Genomic DNA, 24,480 nt, shown 5'->3' on the forward strand with positions numbered 1-24,480 from the left:
GAGCATTTTGAACTGTTTTGCCAATCTCAACCAGATTTGATAGGGCAGGAGTGACACCATCTTCCAAGTCAAACAGACATCCAAGGTGGTTTGAGATATAGCCAAGGGGTCTGTGCTTTCCCCTCTGCTCTTCCAAGCAGCAACACTGGACCAACACTTACAAGGGAGGTGTAAAAACAGATCTGGAAAATACTTACAGAAATTATGTCTCTGAATTTTTGCATTGGTATCCAGTAGCTCACTCTGTGTGTATTTCCAGACTCTTGGCCCTCAGAATTCCCCCTTATCTGTACGCATAAGGGCAGTAAGCATCTGATCTTAGTATTTTTTGGCATCTTATGATGGATAGTTTTTCAGAAGCAGAACTTCATCCATCTCTGAAAATGCATACATAAATTTTAATTTCCATGCTCCAGCTTTTAAAACTTCACTTTGAGCGAGTTCTGCACAAATACATGAAAATCGAAAATGCATACATAAATTTTAATTTCCACGGTCCAGCTTTTAAAACTTCACTGTGAGCGAGTTCTGCACAAATACATGAAAATATACATCTGAATTTGAAGTTGTGGACTTCTGTGCCTAATAGTTTTTGAGATTTGCAGTGTTAACTGACCCTACACCAGCCCAACTGCTAATCCTGTTGGTAAAGTGCTGAGTTTCCTGTGATTTACTTTCTTTCTGTTTCTTTTTCCTTTTCAGTTCTATGTTTCCCCTAAGTGTAAGTTGTCCGACATACAATTTGGAGCCAGATGGGGAAACAGCATGATTGTGGCTCAATTTCATCCTCACAGACACTCTCTTTGAGGACACATTTCATAAGGATTTTGGTCAAGGGAACTTCTCATTGCAAAATGATCATCTTAATTCAGGATAATACTTCACCTTATCCATGGCTATCATGCAATAATTATGTTCCCTCTATAAACTGCTTCTCATCTGCTCCTCTCTGCTTTTTGTGTCTGCCCTGATGAGGACATAGGCAAACAGGAAAGGAAAAATGCTTTTGTGTCAATGAACGATGTGATTGTTGTACGTCAGATTGACTGTAAGTTGTGAGTCGGTCGTTTTCTGAGCACATGGACTGTCCTGTCTTATGAATGAGGCTTCACTGCTCCTCGCAAAACTCTGGCTGTTCGCTGGGGTGCCTGCTATTAAATATAAAAAGTGAAAGTAAAATTTGATTCTCAAGAAGAAATCTACAGAAAACAAACAATTATTCACCTTCTCCCCCTCCTTTCCTGCCTCCAGCTGGAGCTGAAATCCATTTCCCTTTCCGTAGGCGCTTGATTCAGTTTACTTCACCGGCTTTGCAGAGACCAACAAGACCTTTGTGATCGCTCGTGTTGCGAAACGTCCCGACGGGCTCTGTGAGATGTGGCTCTTCCTGAGGGTGGATGGAATAGGAGAGTTTGAAGTAAGTGGTGGATGTGGGATGACATTCAAGAGCAGTGCTTAACTCCTATCTTGAACCCATGTTAGGATCCCAAGTGAAAATTCACATTCTCTGCATCTTCGCTACGTTAACATCCTAACAGTAAGACCTCAGTGCTGTGTCTAAAGACAGTGGTAGAACTGGCCAGATTACTGGTTATGACTGATCTTTTGAGTAGGTATCTGACACTCGTTCCCCTTTTCCCATAATGTGCACAAAACATAGCATATTTTCTAAAAAATGTCTTGGTAAGTCTTCCAGGAAGAATTTGAGCATTCAGTCTTTATCAGAAAGTGCAGCACATGGTTAATAAGTTACGTTGTATGGTTATGGTTGATTTTTTTCCCCTTTTTTAATGAGTGAATGCTATAAAAACCATTGTGGAATTGCCTCTTTAAAAGAGAAAGGAACGCATTTAGGGAGTTATGTGTACATCTGCTTCATTCTTGTTAAAAAGACAGCATTAATCATATATTTGCCTGTGGATTTTCTTTTTTGTTAATAGCTAACTACATAGTAAAGAAGGAGGGAAGATCTGGCATAAATCCTTTTGTACTCAGCTGTCTTTATGTTCACAAATTTGTTTTGCTAGGTAGCCATGACCAGAAAAAGCAGGAGACATCCTATTTGCAGAAAATAAAAAAAAGGCAATTGATCTGCATTATTTTGTTTTCTAGTAATATTTAATATAACAATACTATTTTGTGGCTTTTGTTACTTGAGAACTGCCAGACAAGTTCAGGACCTTCTTAGATCCTTCCCTGCAGCGACAGGCATAAACTCTCTTTTAGAAAGGTGTCAGCTTTAGGAAACAAGACATATTTTTCAAAGAGCAGCTGAAGAATTTTGGGAGCTTGCATGCACTAGAAATTTAAGTCATTTTAAAGTTTCATCAGATCCAGTCTAAAAATAAATTTATCCCCAAAGCTCTGCATCAGCTTGGCTGTAAGCTTGATAGGCACAAGCATAAGGAGCTGAGCTCTTGCAGTGAGCTCCCTTCACACAGGTAATTCAGTTGTATTATTTGAAACAAGAATGTGTTATCTTGTAATGCAGGTGTTTTAGATGCAATTTTCCCTCTCTAATAATCTGATTACCAGAAAGCAGGTAGAACTGAAAAGCCAGTTCAACCAAATGTTCCTCCTGCAGAGGACCACCAGAGCAGGAATTCACCCACGTTGCATCCTCACAATCGAATTAAGCAAATGTTTTCCTGAAATGTCTTTTTAGCACCCACAACATCCAAACATGATGGTGAGTGATGAATCTGAAGAGATCTGGAGTGGAGGAGGGCTCACTATTGAATACTTAGAGTCCCAAAAACTCTGGAAAATAAGCTTCAATGGATTACTCAGGTATTGCAGCACTCTATGGTTTTATTTATTTACACTTAAGACCAAGGCTTTTTGAACACTATCTGCAAAAATATTTAACCGACTTGAACCAAAAGATTTTTGGTAACAAGAGCACACATTGGTTTTTATGGCTGAAAATATGGCTAGTAATGTACAGCATTACTGTTCTGCCTTAGCACACAATAGCATCATTCTTCTGCAGTGTCTCCTATTGCATCAATTTCCAGATATGTAAGAAACATTTTGCTGTTTATTTAGGAGTGATACAAAATTATGGTGCTTTGCCTTACAGAAAAGGACCCTACCGACAGCAGTGGAGTGAAGATGAAGGTGAACTTGTGCCAGTTAAATTCTCTTTCCAGTAAGAGTGTTTCACATTGGCTTTGGGACGTATAGTGAGTTCATGGTTGGAGATTTGGTTACTGTTTTCAAAGGGTCATGTGCCCAAAGTAGCACGTGAAGCCCTTGCCTCTGCTTTCTGTTTAGGGACTCTATTTGTCTGATAAAAAATGATTTGCTGTCCAAATAGCACAGCATTTCTGGAGTAATGTGTGCACACATTTTTCCTGTGTGCTGCTCTCAGTTATAGAATAATATAGGTTAGAAGAGGTATCTGGTCAAAGCAGAGCCAACTTTGATAGTTTGCCCGTCAGTTTTACTCCAGTGTTTCTGGAGTAATACTGCATCTGTACCTCTGAACAGACTGCATGAGAGAGAGCAGCATGCTTTCGCTTGTGGCTCTGCCCTGCCAGCTCCCCTTCCTAGGTAATCTGTTGAGTCTTGCAGGCCATTATTGCTCTTCCCGGTTTCCTTTTGTTTGCTTCCTTGAAAAGTAATAACATGTTTAAAATGACGAAAATTGGAATTTTCCAATAATGATAAAATACAAAGATTGCCACTGTCAGAGTAGCAAGTGGCTTAGTATGACCTGAAAGGTAATAATGTATTTTATTATTTCCCCTCTTTTCCTAGTTGGGAGAACTTCACAGAAGTCTTTAACTTTAGTGTCGACAGTCACCCCAGCACATTTGCACGTGCTTTTGCCCAGGAGCCGTGGACGATCGAGTTCTTCCAGAGGGTCAAAAAGTGAGAGGCGAGATTAATTTCTTCTGAGGTTAATAGCAGTTTTTCTACAGATCACTTCAGGGTCTTACATGTGTTGTTATAGGTGATTTTAGAAGATGGGTTCAATTTAAAGTGAGCTAATAAAGGACATGGCTCCTGTCAGGTGTCTTCTGGTTTCGTTACCACGCCAGACCTGGCAACCTCTGAGGAAGATCCTGCACACAGCCGGGGTCTTCCTAATAAATGGGTGGAGGGACCTGCCCACAGTTGTGGTCTGTAAAACCTTGAGCATTAGGAATATTTCTTATTGTGTCTTTTTTCATTGCTAACAACCTAATTTAGGCTGCTTCCAAAGTCAATGGTCCAGGTATATCTAAGCAAAGGACTGAATATAATTGTGTGAGAGGAGAGCTAAAGTGAGTGTTTTAATTACTATACAAGCTTTGGAGAGCTGAGAATACAAGAATAAAATAGGAGTATCAACAGTGTGTTGTCTAAATACAAGCAGAAAATATGTATACCAGTAGTGTGTTGTCTTTGGTGATACCTGCTGACTTCTAAGCAGCAACTGTTTGGTAGTACAGCATTTTTTCAAACAAAGGGCATTTTTGTAGTCTGTCAGAGTGGGAATTTGCTGTTGTTTCATTCTTAGGTGTCTCACAGACATAAACCAATAGCTGGGAAATGTAAAAGCAATTGCTAATGTGTAAATCTAGCATAACCATGATCCAGGTGCACTGAAATCTCTTCTTCGTTTTGGGATAGAAGTCCATCAGATTGGCATTGAGGCTGCTTGAATAGGAGACTTGTTGATTTTGCCTGTGCCTGTTCACTCTTTTCTTTCTTCCAGACAAAGGGAACAGCATTTCCGACATGAGCAGTGGGGCCAGTCTGTTGGAGGAATTGAAATAGAAAATCATGAGAAAACCGAACTTTCCCTCAAAGGCGTTCGGAGCCACTCTTACGGTAACAGCGACAAAAACAATTCACTCACTGCTTTGGGGACATGCATATGCTTACCATATTATCAGTTACTGGATATTTCTTTATCCAAAGGAATGTCAAGTCAGGTACTATTAATTCACGTTTCCCAGCAATGGTGAACTTTAGGTTGGGTGATTTTGTTCTTTTTTGCAGGTATCCGGAACTGGTCTGAGATTTACCGTTATGTCATGATTTTGGCACACTTTGAAGTAGGTATTAACATGGCAATGTGCTACCTAACCATGCAATTGGAAGTGTTTCTGAACTTGTCAGTCATATTCAAGTATCCAGAAATAAGGCACTGGGAGCATCCATGGTGTGCAATTGGAAGTGCTGACTGGTGCCATCACTAGCACATACCAGCATTGGGAGCAGCTCCCAAAAGCAGAGCCATGTGTGTAAAAACTTGAGATTTTGCTACACTGATCGAACCAAAAGTTGTTTTGGTAACTTGAAACTGTTGGTTTTGGCTTTTTTTAAGAAAAATTAGATGGGCAGCTTTACAGGACAGATTCTCAGCTGCCGCAAATACCCAGCACTCAGTGGAGCTGATGCAGTGTTGATTCACACTAATTGAGAGCCTGAGGTGTTTGAAGGCATCCTAAACCTTCATGACAGCAGTCAGCAAATATTTCTGCCTGTGCTGAGCTCTAATTCTCTGCTTTGCAGTTGTGGCTGTGCTGGAGGAGACTCAGCACTGTGGCTGCTGGGAGCGCACAGCCTGGGGAAATGCTGAATTCTGGTCTTAGAAGCTGGCATGCAACCTGAACAGATGCTCCTGAAAAGGCATTTTCTTTGCCAACACAGGCGTAAAGAAATCTAAACTATTATAGGCAGCATTAGAGGAGTTAAGACTGAATTCAGAGTAAAAGTTCTTTTCCCGGGTGTATGCTGGCCAGCACAAAAACACCCCTTGGAAAATCCCACATATGTGCAGATCCAGTAGCTGCTGTGATTTAACATATGCCTGTGTACCTTTTAATAAGACTGTGCTTTTGCGCTGCAATGTGTCTAATCGGGTAGTAACCTCTCCCTTTTCTTTGTAGTTATTCAGGACTCAAAATAGTTGTGGCTCTTCCTCTCCTAATTAAAAGCCATCTGACTGTTTAAGAAGGAATTAAAGTTTATCGCCGATTGAAGTTTGGAGTCCTCATATGCTGAGTATCTGTACATACATAACATCACAGTGTAGGCTTATATTTGCCTCAGAGCAGCCCAAGTGGAGCGTGAAGGGGTTCAGACTCAAGGATGGAAGAGAATTGAAATAAAACATGAGATTCCAGTTCCTTCTTATTTAACATTTTTCCTGTGTGCTGCTCTCAGGTATAGAATAATATAGGTTAGAAGAGGTATCTGGTCAAAGCAGAGCCAACTTTGATAGTTTGCCCGTCAGTTTTGAACAGGGTTGGCTGACATCTCTGCATGTATTTTTTCCCTCCTCCTCTCATGTCCGCTTGCTGTGGATGTCCTGTTGTCCTTCATGTCCTTAATTTGTCCTTAATGTGTTTGGTTTATATTCTTGGACTCTCATTTGCAGCCAGATTTTCATGGCAGATGTATTGAGAAGTTTGAAAAGTATAAAGTCATTGCACACAGTATAACCTGAGTTATATCCAGTGTCTTCTTGGTCAAGTCGGGGTATGACCCACAAAAATGAGTCCGCAGAAATTAGACTGCTTTTTCTTTATCACTTTCTTACAGGATGGGACTGCGGCACATTTAACAGTTATTAATATGCCAGCTACCACAACTAAGTAAGTATACCAAGGAAGTTTATGCTGCTAGAAACATACGTCTTAAAGGAGGCAGAAGGTGCTCTGCAGGACACCTATATGCACATTCTTGCTTTGAACCTGTACAGCCCAATTTCCATCCACACCCTCTTGCTCCCCACTCCCTCCACCCAATTTTCCATTTGCAATTAGTCACAAGGACAATTTACCTTCAATTACTTCCTTTCCATTCAAATACTGTTTGCCTGATCCAGCTGCCTGTCTTACTGTCTAGATGATTTAAAGGTACAAATTGAGCACTTCCAGCTGTTTAACAAGGTGTGTCCGTCTGTAGTGGGGCATTATGCAGGGAACCGTGCCTTGCTGACTGATGCTATCTGCACCCAGATGCTTGAAGACCACCGTTCATGGCCCTGGGACCAAGTGGGACCAAGTGACCTGCCTGTCCCACCTGCTCACCACAGTCCATCCTGCAAGCCTCATCCTTCCTGCATGCATGGCTTCCCCTGTTCAGCATTTGCAATATCCCACAATATAACCCTTTTAATGCCTTCCTGCTGCTTTCCAGGGATGAAGGCCATGCTCAGTGTTGAGCTCTCCTGGAAGGCCAGTGTACTGGTCCGTTTGAGTTTTGGCTGAACTTTAGATCTGCTCCATTTCTTTCCCCTTCAGCCTCACTGTAGGTTACGTCTTCTTCCCTGATGGGAGGAAGGCTGGCATTGAGTGGTCCAACGCCTCGCTGGCTGAGATGGCCGATGATGGTGTTATCCAGGATGAATATGGAGTCAGTTTTACTGCCGGTAAGTTAAGTGTAGCCCAACTATATCTGCCTTCAGCTTTTTGGCATGCAGTTAATTTAGTGGAGGAAAGACTGTTCAGTGAAATTCCATGTGATCCTTGGAGCAACTTTGAAAGCTAACTGCGTCATCTTACACCCTGAGAAATTTAATTCTGTGCTTAAATTAAGTCTCATGTGTAGTGTGTCACCAGTGAAACGGTGTGTGACCACTGCAGGATCGTGGCCACGGGCAGCTGTATCAGAGGGACAGTTACCGTTTCTATTTGTGGTGACAGTTGCTTGTGCTAATCCAGATAAATGCTGTCATTTTTATTTTTTTGGGTATCAAAACATATGTTATGAGGTAGATTCAGCTGCTCTGGAAATACAGCTTGATCAAAGGTGTTACTGAATTTACAAAGCAGACAGGAAAGCTATTGCTCTTTAGAAAAGCATAAGGAGAAGTGGTATGCAAAAATAATAGAAGTGGTGTGCAAAAATCCAGGGATTTTTTTTGAGAGAAAATACTACTGAAGGTTGGAGACATTCTTCCCTTTTTATTCTTATCATCAAAGGTGGCAAGTACTTTGATGTTTCTGCAACGCTGGATAAGCAGGCTTGCCCCGTGGTGTATAACGGCCTGACTGGAAGCAGCGTTTTCCACGAGTGCATTGCAGATTTCCAACTGGATGGGCTAACACAAGGCTGGGGCTTGGTGGAATTTTATTACAGGTAAAATAATGACAGGCGAGAAGAGGTAAAGAATTCCCATCCTCTTATGTTGACCTATGTGGCTACAGCTCCGCAGATGTTCGAAGCATAAATGCACAGATTTTTTATCTGATGTAAAGAAATGTTATTCATTTAGTGCTTAATGTGTTTATTAAATTAACAAACACTCTATATATTATTTGAAAAAGAATGATTGTGCAAGCACTTCATACATGCAGACAAACCATGGACCCTTGTTCAGTCGTTAGTTATGCAGGTTTATGTAGGATTTTATATAGGTTTATGAGTTGGTGGATGGTCCATTCTGGAGACTGTCTTATTTAGGCAATCTGTCACATTATAAAAATAATGAGTCTTCTACCCCAAACAGCAGGGTAACCGCTTACAGGGTGAAATTTTCTCACACAAGTATTTGTCAGACTAGAGCACAGAACAGATAAACGTTCAGAAAATCAATACAGAAATGCCTCTTCTAGGGGAAAGGATTATCTCGACAAAGTATGTGCTTCTCAGTGAAGTGCTGTTTGTCTTGCCACATGATTATCACAGTCTTTTACTGCAGCCTCCTCCGTATTGAATCTTCTCTCATGAAAAAAAGGCAAGTTTGGTTGTTTATATTTAATTTGCTTTTTAAAATAAACACTGATTTTTGGCTGTCAGAGGAAATGCTGTAGATGACTTTCAGGAGAGTGAGAGCTTAGCTTCTTCCTGAAAACCAGACACATTTAAAGCACGTAAAATAGGCCACCAAACTGGCAAACGCCCGCTGGTTGACCTTGAAAACCGTGGTCTGTAATTGCTGCCAGGTACCTGGTCCGCTCCCTTCACTGGCTGTCAAAACCTGCATGGTGGAGGAAATGACCCAGCACAGAAAGTCTCAGCTAAAACCCAAACAAGGCATCTTCTGCAAGTCCGGACAGTCCTGCATGTTTCTAGATCCGCCCCAGGAAGGCTTAATTTGGCAATGCTCCCATCTCATATCTCCTTCCAAATCAAAACCATGTTAGAAATTAGAGGGTGGGTGTCTGGTTCTTTCACCTCACCGCAGGATGCCAACTCAGCATTGTTGCTCTTCTTATAGGGACGAAGCTGCCCAGCTGGTTCCGAATTTGCAGCTTGGTTCGAAAGCTAAAGGACCCGACCTTTCCTCTTGGCACCCTGCGACCAAGGGCTCTTCTCCATGAGCGTCAGCAAGCTTGTCCCAGCAACATTAGCAAGCAGCAGCTTTAAAAAAAATTGTTACTCCCTGCAAAATGCACAGTTTTGAGTGTGGAACTCATTGTCACAGGATGCTGTGGAGGACAAGGGTATAAAAGGATTTGGAGAGAAATGAGATACATTTTTAGTTGTGCAGCTCGTAGTGGTTGGGGATGCAATTTAAAGGAAACCTCTGAACAGCTGATTGCAGGAGGAGTGCACTAGGAGGGATAGCTCTACGCTCTGTCTTTTGGTATTTTTCCTAAACTGCCAGCTGCTCCCCACTGTGAAGACCTGGAGACTGGGCTATGTGGATCTCTCAATTTAGCAGTTCCTCTGTTCTTTCAGATTTGTTTTGGAAATAAAAATGCTATCTTTCTGAACTCTGGGTGTTATAGTCATTAAAACATGGGGAAAAGCTATTACAGGAAGCTACACTGGTTTGATAGTCCGGTCTATGATTGTGTGTGAGCTGAACTGGAAGAAGTAGATGCCAGCACATCTGAATGAGGTGTCCTCTAGGAATAGCATTAATGGCTGATGAAATAAGTGATACAAACACTTTTTTCTCTTGCCTGAAGGAAAGCCAGGGTCTGGTAGTCCGATTTAGAAGACGATCTGAATTTCTCATCGTTCACTTGAACTCAGATGCCATATTAATCACAACATCCATGTTAGTCACTGATAGCTGCTGGCCCAAGGTAGCCTACAGTGTATTGCCTACCTAGATGCATCTTGCCATTAAATACTGAAAATTAAACGTACTTACAATATGTCAAGAAAACACAGTTACATGCAAGATCTGGATAGAAGGAATTAAGGAAAGATGCCAGGCAGCAGCGCTATGCAACTGCTGGGAGTCTCAGAAGGGTATGTTACAGTAGTACCTACCCTCCATTTAAGAAAGTAGTGAAATCTGGGTGCATATATATATATATATATTTATAATCTCTGCTTAGATTGACACTGGAGGAGACTTTAATAGACTTTAAAGAAGACTTTCTGAGATAGTTCTTACGCTTACTACTATCACAGTGTTATATGCAGAATAGGTGCATGAATGTAAAATTATTCAGCCTATGTACATCACAGCAATGACTACGTGTTCAAATTTGGGATGCGTTACTGACCAAGGCTGGGATGATGCAAGCAACAGCCTGATATGATGTAACAGACTGATTTTATCAGCAGTCTCTTCTGCAGCTGTGCAGTAGGGTAGAGAGATTCCCACTCCCTAATTTCTAACATTGCCCCTGGTCTGCATTTGTGCCTGTGAACTGTACCCCACCGAACACACAGATGTGCGGTGCAAGTGCCGTGCCCCTCCTTGCACCCCAAACCACCAGCTGTATGGGCGAAGCAGACTTACAACTGCATTTCTTTTGGCATAGTCATTGATTCAGAGCTCTGGGTTTTAGCTGGACTTCTCCTATAAACACTTCTCTAGAGTGGTGTTAGGAAACGCGTTCTTGAGAGTCTTGCACACTTAAAGATGTCTTAAATCTGTCTGTGTGCTGGTAGTTGAAATGCACCGAAACAGGGAGCTCCTAAATTACTCAAGACAATGCTACTTTGACAGAAGGGAAGGCCTTATGCCTCTTTTTTACACATAAGAAATCAGTCAAATAGGTAGTTTTAGAAAGGTTAGAAAAATAACTGTGTTACACATCACAGTTTATTCCTACTAAGTATGTGGCTTGTTTTGCTATGATCTCAGGAACATCTGTTCCTTTTTTCTGTGAAGTTTTTGTCATCTCTTTACTTTTTTTTTTTTCTTCAAGACTAAAACATTAACATTTAGAAGAATGAATACAGGCACATAATCAAGCAAGGTCTTTGGAGGTGTTGGAGAATGTAGATAATGGGAAAAATTGTTAACTATTACTCTGGAATGAAAGTTCGAGAAATTGCTGTAAAAAAATTCCCTGTCCAGGCCAAAAATTAAAAATCTATCCCATCAATGAAGGATCCCGTCTGGTTGTTTCTGACTTGCAGAAGCTGGGCTGCAATGAGGGATGCTGTGGGGCAAATGGCAGGTATCTCCTCCGAATTGTAGTCTCTGAAGTTCATGCTCCTGCAATGGAGAAGGCAGAGGAGGATGACGTAGTCTTCATCGCTCTCCTTTTGTCCTCTTTACTTGTTTCTTTTGGTACCAGTGGATGGAGAATTAGAGCACTCCTGAGCTCAGTTTGGAAAAGTTCAAGCAGGGTACAGAAAATGATTAATAAAGTTTTGAACTGGCAGGTTTATTTGCCAGGTGATGAACTACTGGTACGGTATTTCAGCTTGAAGGACTGAAAAAATTGACTGTCGGGGGTTTTCTCCCTGGATTTCAAATTAGTTTATAGTGAGCTTGTGTCCAGGACACATGGAATAACTTATTTAATTTAAAATAAATCTACCAAGCCCCACGCTTTGACCATATGAAGTGGTCCTTCTCTTGCGGCTCCTTTCTCGGTGGAAAAATCCATCTTGGGAAATGCTTCTGCAGCCCAAAAGCATTAATTTTGAGGAAAAAAAGCAGTAAATGGAGGTAAATCCTGGCCAGAAGTGAAATGTAGCATATGATCTGCTCTCGTCCATCATGAAGGGAGGCAGCTGGAGCCTCATCAGGATGAGCTGCTTTCCAGCATCTGTGTTTTGCACGTCTGGGAGGAACTGAACACCTGTAATTCCTGATGCTGTCAATGGGCCAACGCATGACAAGGCAAAATACTTGCGCAAAATACTTGCACGTCCCACTGGAGATCACATGCATGTTGAATTTCAAGATTCAGGCACTTGTAAAGAGGTCATTTAAAGGCTGTCAGCCTCAAACTAAGCATTTCCCATCAATCTGGCCTTGGCTACTGATGTCTAGAATGGTAAATATTTTACTAGGCTTATTTATTCTCCTTCCTTTTTGCAATCTTTCATGTATTCGTAGTGTAGATATAAAGGCCATTTTCAGTGACATTGTATTTCACTGGCAGAAAGAAAGTAAGAAAATAAAAATCTTTTTTGTGTTTGGATTTATGTCCTAGCTTTGCAGTTGGTGAAGCAAAGTGTAGCCCGGAGAGTTCTGTAATTTATCAAAAAAACCCACACTATATGGCCGAATTATCTCTGCAAAGCAACTAATTATTTCAAAAGTAGACTTTTCCCTCCATAAGGACAAGCTCAGCAGCCAAATGACTCAAAGACATTCCAGACAAAATGACTGATAACCATCCACTCCCTTCTCCCATTTACTGGAACTTTGACTGCCTCACGCTCCCTCTTGTTTACCATAAAAAGCCACATCAGTCTTTCTCCATCCAAAATTGCTCTTCCCTAAACTGTGGCTTTTTTATTGTTGCTGCTCTCCTAACATACTTAGAGCTCAGGTGTCTGAAGCAAGGCCTCCAAAGGGGTCTGTTCTGGGGGGCTTTTTGGGTCCGTGTGTCCCCCCTCCCCTGTTTTGAGGTATTTTCCTTTCCTGGTTGAGGCTGTAATTAGTTACAGCATTGATTTTTGCTTTTATTCAGCACAAAAAACTTTACTAAAAACACAGTGCAAGTGAAGTTCATTCTAATCTGGCCATAAAATTTTACGAGGGATATAAATCAAAGGGAGGAGTGGCAGCTAATGCTCTGGAACAGTTGAGCCCTGTTCAAGCTTTCTCAATAGAGTTAAATCCCTCCAGGAGCAATTAGCCTAACAAGCTGTTTGGTCCACTTATAAATAACGTCACCGATGGAGACGTCTGGAGGTGTCTGCCCTGTGCACAAGAGACTTTCCAAATATGCTGAGTGGTGAATGACTCTTTCTCTTAATCCACAACAGGGGGGTGGAGATGCATATCTGACATGTCCCAGCAGCTTCGCTCACATATTTATCATGTTTTCCAGGAAAGATACAGAGGTGAAAGTAGGAGTGGCATGCTCTTCTGAAGTGTCCTCCTACATTGCTTGGTAGCTTTGCATGGAACAGCATGTCTTAAGTGCTGACCCCAAATGCTTTGGTCGAAGTGACTTAGAAATGGCCCTGGGCACAACAAACTTGGGAATGGTTCATGGCTGAAGTCCTTGTCACATCCCCTGGTGAGGGACTGCTGAGGGAAGTGAGAGACTGGTGAGGGACTTCTGGTTGCTCTAGGTGTTAGAAATGTGATTTGCAGAAGGAAGTCCATCGGATGCTGTCTGAGCAAGAAGATGTTGACAGGAGTGAGCGTCTGGGTGCAGCCCATGGCTGTGCCAGCCCTGGAGGGCTGGGGCATAAGGGAGAGAAGTTTTACCTCTACAGAATGTCTTTTCTGCTATTATTTGTCTGGAGAGACTCAACAAGTTGGAAATTTCTTTCGCGTATGACCAAATGACTTTGGTTTTTTCATTCAAGAGAGTCTCTGGCACATCTGGGCCCCACCACCTCAATGGCTTCATTTTTCTCTTCTGCTTGAGAGCTAACCTTCGTTTTCCCACCTCTCTCATTGGCTTGAAGCATCTCCTTGGTTTTTTGTTGGGTTTTTTTTGTTTAATAGTCATCTGCTTATCTTTTCTTTTTAAAAAATATGTTGTAAATTTCTAGCCTTTGTAGTCTTCTGATTATGGAGTAACCTTCTGCAGCACATAGAGAGATCAACCCATAAAACTGACTTTAAAAAATACTAATTAGATGGGTTTGATTGCAAGGATAAATAACTGCCCATATCCCTTTAAAGTTCAACTTTTCAAAATAGGGCTGAAAGGGGCTCTTAGCCAATTTCTGCCAAAGCATGAACTCCACCATTGGTGAAAAAAACACCCACACAAGGAGAAAACAGCACTGAATAATTACAGTGGCCTTAAGGTGGTGCCTTTAACCATCAAAACCGGAGACATTCATAAGCAAATAAACCTCAGCACAGATGCTGCCTTGGTTTCAACCCTCATATGACTCTGTCTTTTGAGTTTATTCACTGAACCCAGCAAATTTCCATGTGTCAGGAGGCATGAATGCGTTCAGATGAGAGGATGAAAAGGATGGGAAAAGGATGAAAGGCCTTTGGTTTCATCCTGTTTGCACCTTGAAGGGACAGACCAGCATTCTGCGTATTGCAACCAGTGCAGAAAAAAGTGCTGTTGTGGGTGACTCAATATGTGGATATCCAGGTGCAAGTGAAAATGGTGGTTATCTCTTTCAGAAGGAGCTCTACCATAAACTCTAAGTTGATTGAGGCCAGGTTTGGTCAGGTCCTATGGCAAGTGTGATAGCATACAACACATCCAGACAGGACTATGCATCTCAACACCAGTAGGATAAAAATTGGCCTGCCCAGAAAACCCACTGAGCCACGGTGCCAGGGCAGGGCCAAGAGCAGTGCCATGGTTGAAGGCATGATACCAAGCACATCTCTGTTGCGACATGAGCCAATACTGTGTATATATCTATAAACAGAGAAAAAGTAACCGTGAAGACACCTGGGAGTTGACTTACACCTTTGTACAAGTCAAAAATACTATTCGTATTTTTTCTCTACTCTTAAGGCCAGGAAAGTAGTAACTATTCAGGCAGGGAAACAATGATGTTTTTTACTCTCATCACCCATTTTCCCTGGAAATCGTAACTTTTTCCTTCTGCAAAATGAACCAAATTATGCACACTTGAAACATTTTGATTAACTTTTTAAACCTTCCTCTTGTATGAAGTACAGGAAATTCCATTGTTTGTTGCTTTTGTTGTCAATCCTAAATGCCCTTTGAGTAAGGGTTGGCTAATTGGTTGATAAGGAATGAAAAAAATAATTACAGACTCCGAAAGTTTAAGAATATTTAATAGCATTTTGCAGAGATGAGGAGTGGGAAAAGCTTTGAGGTTACACAATGTGCTGTGCTGCTGGTTGTCTTCATTAAAGCATCCAGATCCCAATGTTTCATTTCCCACTCTTGTTTCTGCTGTTATTCTAAGGGATGTAGGCTTCTACCACATGTTTATAAGCCGATAAAACCATAATACCAGGAATGTTTTCCTTCCTCTATTAGATTAACAAAATAAGTGACTTTTCAGATACAGCCCTGTTTACCGTACTCTCTACACCAAAGCAATAGATGTGAATAGATGTCATAACTCACAGAGAGGTGTGAAAATAAGAGTCGCTCGGCCTAAATGCTGATGTAAGATGCATCTGTGCATCTCCGTGCTGATGAGAAATGTTCTGCTCTCCTGACATGCTCTCCTCACGGGAGCCCCAGTATCGCACCACTGCTTTGCTGGGCTGGCAACCCTCAGCTGGGACAGGAGGGGTCACATAATGTTTAGTCCAAATATCTAAGAATAAGTCCTATCAGACATGACTGAGTCCTTCTGCAGCCGCTGTTGAACAATTCATAATTGTACATGTCAGGGAGCTTTCTGACGACATGGGGTTTGACTCAGATTAAGACAAAGCAGACGCACAAAACACTTTTCATAATGAAGAAGGAGTATTTTAAATTATCTGTAACGAGATTTTCCCAAAGCCATAAATACACTTCTCTTGATCTGTTGTGCACTTAGAAGAGCCGTGTGTTGTGCGAGGCTTTCTGAGCAACCACCGACACAGAGAAGTTTTGGGGATGGGGAAGAGCCTTGAGCCATCAGAGCCAATTATGCTTAACTCCTAAAATACATAAAGCATTTCATCAAGGGAGATCAAAGTGCCTTTCATGGGAAGGAAGAGCTATGGTCTGTCTTTTACTCATGGGAAAACTCTGGAGAAGGAATTATCTGGCCAATTCTATAGGAGCATTCTTTAAATGTTAACCCAAGAGTTTACTTTACATTCGTGGCAGCTTCCCATATGCCCTCGCAGCCTCTTGTGAGCTCTGCCCAGACCTACGGCAGCCTTTATGCATTTTGGGGCTGGACGTGGAGCAGGCAAGATGAAGAAAGGGGAAAAGTCTGCAAAAGAAACAAAATGCAGTCAAACCCATGAATAAAACAAGGTAGCACCCACTGTAGATAACTGATGTGTGTTGCATCTCATGAATGCTGTACATTTGCCTGCAGTAAAATAGTTAAAATTGTGACTGCAAAGGATAACGAAATATTTTTGCAGAGGTTGTGTTGCATGTTATCAGCTGGAAATCGCTGCTTTGGACTGTGAAAAGCCCAATGGCTATGAAGAATCCTCAGTTTAAATATACATTATGAGTATACCATGATGATAATATCAAGATTTTTCTTTCAAATCATTGCTAGTCTTTTGGTTTCATAGTGATGACTGTATCAGCTCAAGCAGCATAGTTAGCATTATCTGGATATTTAGCAGAGCACCTTGTTCCTGGGTAATTTGGTATTCTGGAAATGATGGGAAAACACTGAAATTATTATCTCAGTTATCCCTCACCTTAATGAACTGTGGATAAAATGTTCCTTAAACATTATTTCCATGTTTTTACGTTTGTCTCGGAGAGAAAAGGACATAGTGGCAAAGCATATGAAAGAAGTCCAGCTCTACAGGCAAACAAACAGGCATGGAGTGATGCTCACGAGAAGACTCAGAATGTGCATTCACACTTACGATCTCCAAAACATGGTAGTTTCCTAAGGTCAAACCAGTCCTGATATAACCAGAATACTAAATGTTTCTGCTGTGGGAAGTGGTTATGGAGCTTGGTTTCAGGTCTTGGATCCTGCCTTTGACCAATGCTAAGCCCTTCGAAGGCTCATATAACATTTGGGAAGTGCTGGAACACAGAGAAGCTCTGCTGATGTTTGAGGCTCTTCTGTAACTGATGTAAACTGGATGATGAAGACCCGTTTCTAACCATCTCTTTCTCTCTCAGGCTTTCTCAGCTTCATTGATGAGCTGTGATTCTGCACCCTTTTCTACCTGGACTTGACTGACTCTGTCTCAAGGAAAAAATATCAAATCACTACATGGAGATTCTTCTGTGCATTTATTTTATTTAAATCCTTCTTCACTCACACCAGACATCTAATTTAAATGCTATTTGTTAGCATTATTTAGCAATATTTCACAGAAAACAATATAGTTTATGGCACTTTATTAGTTCACACTGACTGAGGAGCAAGGATCCTGGGCAATTTTGTGCAAGTGCATGGATGAGTGGGTGCCGGGAGCAGGGAAGCACCCAGATGTGTTCATTGCCTTCCACGTTAGCTGGAGCTGCGTTGATTCAGCACAGTCAGTCCTGGTGGAAAGCTCCTCTGCATCTATCGGCGATGCAGTCCCAGAGGAAAGCATCACCTTGGCTATCTCTTTTGCTGCTTTCTCTTTTCATGAGTTCGGGATGGTTTTGCTGTCTCTCCCCCTTCAGCCTGCTGGGACTTGCACTTCCAATTTGTCTTCTCAAATGAATCCAGAGGGTGTTTCCGGGAGGACCTTGTCTCTTGAATTTGTTTCCTCTGTCTGATTCACAGGGCCTGAGCTTGTTTGATCTCCCAGGGCCAGCATTTCCAGCAGGTCCCTGGGGCTCCATGAAAGGGGAGTAAGGAAGAAGAGTTCACATATGCTACACAGAAATCTCCATATTTTAAAGGGTATCCTGTATCCCCGCTGGAACATTTTTAATGGTCCACAAATCAGAAAAAAAGGAAAAAAAGTTGAAAACCACACTTAAGGCATTCATTGTTCAAAGTCCAGATCTTCTGGGGGCCGCCGACTTCACGGAGGCTCCACGGGACTGTGATCTGAGGAAGTCTGTGCCGAGATACAATGCTGAGACCCGGCTCGCCCAGGGCTGGGTGGGGGTGCTGCTCCCAGGCACGCAGTGTTTATATTTCTGGGATATGTTTCCATTTTTGGTAAAGGAAACAAGTGAAAAGATTTCCAAGGAAGAATATGCAAAGGTATTAGCTATGGAGATTTATGCCCTGCTTATATCAGCCAATGGGGATTTGGTGTAGTGTGTGTTAGAAGAGGTAGAGACTTCTTTCATTCCTCTTTAAAACTCCTAGAGCAGAATTCTGCTCTCCTGGTGTCATCCTTTGGTGAGACTTAACAGTTACCAAGGACCGCCAAACCAAAAATGGTTGCTGGGATTTTCAAAAGTGCCTGGTAAAACCAGCATTAATTCAGCAGGTTGCGGCTTCCGTCTTCCCTTCATGTTCTCCATTCGTACCCCCTGTGAATCCCCGTCACCGTGGCCAACACAGGAAAATGAAGAGCTCCAAAAATCATGTCTACTGTCTTTAAGTGAGCTGTTTAATATGTGTCTTCTGCTTTAGTCTTCGGTCACAAGGTGGTAAGACGAATTGCCATGTGCTGAGAATGCTCCAGCTTTTCAGCAAGGTGATATATTTTGTGGGAATTATACGTAAAGACTGAATTTAATCTTACCTGTGCTCAGAAGAGCAGTTACTGAGACTGAAGAAACAATATCCCACAGGATGTAAATGATCCGACTGGCCAACAATTTAAAACTTACTGTTTAGACAAACAGAAAGAAATATAATCTTTTCTGGTGACATTGTGAGAAGAGATTCTTCAAATGTGTCCGTTATCATCTATAAATATATTCAGAATATGTTTGTTCTACAAAGTCTTCTTGGAATGGGATCTACATGTAGAAGTGTTTGTGCTGTAAACATTTGGTAATTCTTCTGCTTCCTCATCAGTAACTGACTAAAGCAGAAATAGTTGCTAATTATACAAGCAAAACATAATTTCATTTGATTTCTGAATGTTCCAAATTGAAATGTACTTTCTATAACCATTCTGCAAGAATGGGACAAATATTTGTAAGGAGGTCAAAAAGGATATCAATGTTTCGGTAGTAAAGTTGTGCAAACCCTTAAAAATGTTGACAATCTAGAAAGGTCAACAGCTTATAGGGAATTCCCGTTATTTCAGCAGAGAAAGTGCTAAAGTAACTGCTCATTTGCTAAGGTAACATCTTTTGCAAGTGTCCTCCAGCATATTAGGGGTCTCCAGTTAAAACTATTAAAAAAGAACTTGACACTTTTCCCATCCTCCCCCCAGCTGGCAGTGCCAGCAGTGCCACCGTTGACTGCCCAGTTGTTTGGTACTAGGTAAGATGTTCTCACAAGGACGAACACCTTTTCCCTTGTCAATCAACACGGTAAGCAAGCAATACTTGCTCTTTGCCTTAGCTACTTTCATAAGCCATGGACTAATGGATATTTTTTTTGCCCAGGAAGAGCATGGATGCAACCCCTTGCTGCCACAAATTACTTCTTTCTCCCCTTTGGAGATATTTGCCCACCCCTCCTGCAGATGCCCTGTCCATCCTCCTCCTCCTCCTGGCTGAGGAAGGCCAAAATATACTGGATCCAGAGGAGGGACACATGGGGTTCCCCGTGAGGTGGCAAAGGGACATGAGCATCCAAACATCCGTCTCATTTCAAAGCAGGAGAAGAGGAATACATGGAAATATCCTGTGATTATACAGGGCTCTAGAGACCTCTCGTGGACAAACACATTTGTTTCCTTCATGTTACGTATTTGCATTAGCAATAGGTTACATTTATTTCCCAGGCCTCAACCCAGTGTGGTATTATTAGCCATCCACGGTGATGCAAAGGCTGATTCTGGTCCTACAGTGATGATCAAGTAAATAACATTTTGAATATTTTTTATCTGCTTTCTCACTTTGCTTTGTTCTGCAATTTATGTTTATGTTAGGATCTTTGTACTCTGAAGTGGTACATAGCAGTGAAAATCGTTCAAATTCACATAGCTGCCCTATTGCTCTTGACCAAAATGGGTTTGTTTTTTCTTAATATTTTAACAGGTTAGACAATGTAGATGCTACAGGAGGAAGAATTAAAACAGCAACGCTAAATTTTATTCCTATGTATTTATTGTTGACTATAAATTATTTGGGATGTAGTATTTTTTCTCATCCTAAAAACCTATCAAGATTCATTGATTTTGTTGACTCTTTTCCCCCTCATTTTTATTGACAATTTTTTCCTCCGTTACAAAGCAGAAAATTTCCATCAACCAGAGAGAAATCTGGGTGTCACTGAGCATTTCTCAGGCTGGCAGGAGGTGTTCAATGGTTGAAAACCACCACTCTTAAACAAGAAATAAATCAGAGATTGAATTTTTATTTACTGATGAAAAAAGTTCAAAATTTTTCCCTGAGAAATGTGTTAACCTGTTTGGGTCCAGGCCTCAGGAGGTGCCTCCTATGAGACAAGTGTTACGCCAAAATCCACATGTCTGTACACATCTGTCAGTGCAGGGATAAATTACTTTTTCTCCAGAGATTATTCAATTTTTTCCATGATCCGCCTCCTTTTCCAGTCCCATCCTTTCCTCACTTAGGTGAATTATTGGTGACCCTTGATGTTTTCACTTAAAGAAAAGCAGAAGGAGAAATGGCTGTTTTCTTCGCTGCCCTGGCTTTACATGAAAGTGCTGTAAAATTAAAGGCAGGCAAAAAGTTTTGTATTAAGGAGATATAATTACAGAGTGCACTCAGTTCTCAGTGCTTATCTCCAGCCTCTGTGAGCAGCCCACTGTGTGGAAGTCAAAGGCAAAGTAATTTTTCTTTTTAATATTGCAATAACTCTAAGCTATTTTAAGAGCAAATCTGCCGACAATTTTGGAGAGAAAGCTACATTTCAAAAATAAATTAAGATCTTGTCAAGAAGCACTTGATTTCACAGGAAAATTTCGATGTACCGTGGAGCTGAAAACCAAACGAGCGGGACGTAATTCAGCTAAATATGCTTTGATTTTCACAGGGGAAAAACACAGATCAGGTGCCTCCTTTTTAATTATTTCTGACATTTTTCTGCAAGGGAAAGGACCCAGCAATGTTTTTTCACCGTCTTTCATGGCTTTGGCTGTAGGTGCAAGGCTCTATTGGGGGAACGGGGAAGAGGATAAAGCTGCTCAGGTTCAGAGCTAACTCTCCTTTTCCCAAACCGTGCTAGGAATGCGTTATATACTGTGCATTCAGCAGATTTTAAGTGGTTTTTTCAGTGGATTTTAGAGGAAGTTTTTCTCTTCAGCAGGTTACTCTACTCAGCTTCTACATCTGTGTAATTTTAACACCACTTTTAAATTTGTTCTTGTACTTGTGCTGACTGTGAACCAGCATATTCTTGCAATAAAATTCTGGGTATTTTTCAGACATCAGAGAAAGATTGGAGCAATGTGGTAGTGGAGTTTTTTAAATTTTTTTTTTTTTTCTGTTTTTTTTCTCCCTTTTATTGCAATCCTGGATTTGTTGCAATCCTGGATATCAGCTGTATCCAGGCCAAACATGGATCTGGAATCCCAAATTATTGCCTCATTTGCTCTTTATCTTTGCCTAAAGCTTTCTTATTTCAGTTTGACAAACCACCAAGAAGTTTGAGTCTGGATATTATTTTTTGTGGTACATCTTATCGGCCAATTAGTGTTTTAATTTAAATGTACAAGTGCCTATCTCTCCATTCACAGTTATTCTACCTGATATAAAACAATTGTTTGGTTACAGACTTCATGAATCATTGTTATCACTACTCGTGAAGTATCTTATTTGCTTTGTGATATGAATGTTTCGCCTATTTTTAAATTCTATTTTCTTGGTTTTTACTTTTATGTGCCATGAAAACCAGAGTGATCTCAGCAGGCTATTTTCCTGTTGTTAAGCCCTGAACCCTAATCTGAAGGAAACAAACCCAGCTCCTCTTATTTTCAAACAGATAAGATTTGCAAGGTTATTAATCACAGGTTCAAATGGCTGCACTGGGAATTGAAAATGATATACAGTTTTATATAAAACTTGTCAACATTTATTACAGAGACGGACCATCCGTCCAGTGGGAGCCTTAGAAAGTCATTATGTGTCTGGTGTATGATAAAGAGCGATTTAACTGCATAAACAGCCATGACATCATGCTGAACTTACATGTTCTTTCATCTGCCCCTAAATGATACTATTTCTTTTTGGTTATTGCCTTGAGGTTTGATTTTGGTTGGGAGAGTTCCTTCTCCTCCTGTGTATCATTTAATCTATTTATCCCCCCCCTTTTTTTTTTTTTTTTAAATAGAGCAAATCGCTGTTGTTGGTTTTATTTTTCTCAAAGATCTAAAAGAGCTTTCTGGCTGGATTCGGAGGATTAGCTCCTGGGCAGGTGTAAATCAACATTATCCCACAAAAGTTGGCTTCCGTCAGACAAGGGCTTAGCTTATAGCGTTTAATCTTGGTGAATTTGTACGCTGGAAAACATGAAATTATGTCCTCCTTAACATAGACAGGTCCTGGTAGATGCCAAAAACATCGAAAGAAGGTAATTTTCAAATGGCTTTATTTCTAACATAGACAGGTCCTGGTAGATGCCGAAAACATCAAAAGAAGGTAATTTTCAAATGGCTTTATTTCCTTTCTCAGCATTGCTCCTCAGACATTAAACCTGTTTCATGGGTGACTGATACATTAGGGCTACCCAACCCACTGGCTATGCTGACAATTAATGACACATGACTTAAAAAGGAGATTAATTTCATTTTGCTGTAGCTGCCATAAGCACTATGAGTGCCCAACAGCCTTTAGCTGGAAGGGCTTTCACCATGCGGTGTAACTTCACAATTACTATGACAAAGTAGGTTAAAACCATCATAAATATCCCATCAAAATCTTCCAGTGACCATTTGGTGCTGAAATAAACTGCCAACATTGCTTGAAAAGGATGGGGTGTGTGTATGTATACATATATATAGCTGGAGAGGTACTTTGCAGAAGCTCGTAATGGGAAGAGACCCCTTGCACGGATGCCACGGTGGATCGCAGCCGTCACGGGACACCCCGGATTCCCTCCGTATTTACTGCCAAGGATTGTGCTAGAGTAGCTGGTGATAAGATCACAGTATGCAATAAACCTCTCAAGTCCTTTCCAAGGGATAAAAGATCACAAATGAAATGTTTTAAGTGCAGCCAGATTGCTGTCCTAAGCTGGGGAGAAAAAAGAAAAAGCAATGAAACTGGTATTTGGAGAAGTGGTCTCTGAACCATGTAAAATTGTGTTTGGCATTGAGAAATTAAGTTATGTGGGGACTAATAAATATAGCTTTTTGCAACTGGTGGTGCTGCAGCCTTGAACTGGCATCCCTGGATCTGCGGATACTGAAGAGGAAGAGGAATGCATCTTAGCACAAAGGCGTATGGGTCTTCCTGTAAATTCACAAAGGAAAAATAATAACAGATTTTTTTTTCTTAAATCCTTTATCTAAAAATACAGCCTCCTGTGACCACCTCCATTCTTCCCTTATGCATATGCTTATTAAACACTTTTTAAATTGCTACTTGGAGCTCCTGTACTCCACTCCCATTCCTAATAGGGCTTATGTCACTCCTGAGTAGAAATCATCCTGTATCATCCTTCAGAGCAAAGGATAGTCTCCATTTTCCATTTTTTCTGGAGGAAACAAAGTGTTATCCATCGCTCTCTTAACCTGATGAGCATCTAGTCCCTGTTCCCTGCACACTTGCTGCAATAGCAGAATGTTTTTATAAGGTTGACTATAATCTGGCAGAAAATATCCCGAGTCTTTAAAAATGTTAAAATATCAGTAAAACCAATGTAAGGAGAAGGAAGAAGATCTTATTGGAAATGGGATTTCCACAGGGCATTTTGCTGTTTTTTCAAGAGATGGATGCTAAGTCCTCTAAGATCACAGTCACAAAAGAAGTCCTTGGGATGTGACCATGCCATCTCTGCAGCCATCAGCTGAGGTTTTCCTGGTGCCACAGTTAAAGTATTATACTTGCCATTATTTGGCAGAAGACATTTTCATGAACTGGCTGCTCCTGAAGTCCCTGGTGATCATAAGTAGCTGAAATGGCTGTATCTGAGGATAACATTTCCTGGGAACAGGAGTGATTTGCATGAGTAAAATGTCTACAAAGGGGTTTTATCAAAATCCACACACTGCATTTAAAGGGAAAAGCATGTCTGTGGGAAGAGACATTTTGTTGAGGCTTTCTCTGTTACTGTTTTAGTCTTACTGTAGGTATTTTTCCCTGAAATGCCCATATAATTTTGAATTTCAAGGTTTGGTTTTTTTTAATATGAAAGATGACTTGATTATTGGCTAAAGCTGATGCTGTAAAACGCTCCACTCTTTGGTAGAAAAAGGTTCACTGTTTATGCAATTCTAAATTCTTCCTTTTAAAATAAAATTTACAGCCTCCTGAAATGGCTTGCACAGACCTCCCAGGCTTTGATTTCTCGCAGCGTTTTTGAAATGCATATTAACTCCGAGACTGGTAACAGACTGAAATAATTACACTCAATGGTAGG

At 41.1% G+C, this 24,480-nt stretch overlaps 1 protein-coding gene across 1 annotated transcript; it reads left to right on the forward strand.

Moving 5' to 3' along the window:
- Positions 1–1,282: 1,282 nt before the first annotated feature.
- LOC104164053 lies at positions 1,283–9,266 on the forward strand (the record flags this gene model as incomplete). Its single annotated transcript, XM_009703267.1, has 10 exons — positions 1,283–1,417; positions 2,666–2,790; positions 3,083–3,151; positions 3,763–3,876; positions 4,706–4,821; positions 4,993–5,048; positions 6,541–6,593; positions 7,245–7,372; positions 7,926–8,082; positions 9,164–9,266. Coding segments are annotated over 10 exons (1,056 nt in total), but the record flags the coding sequence as incomplete, so codon positions are not given.
- Between the last annotated feature and the right edge of the window lie 15,214 nt (positions 9,267–24,480).

This window comes from Cariama cristata, unplaced genomic scaffold, assembly GCF_000690535.1.
Source record: "Cariama cristata isolate BGI_N322 unplaced genomic scaffold, ASM69053v1 scaffold3157, whole genome shotgun sequence".
Taxonomy (NCBI): domain Eukaryota; kingdom Metazoa; phylum Chordata; class Aves; order Cariamiformes; family Cariamidae; genus Cariama; species Cariama cristata.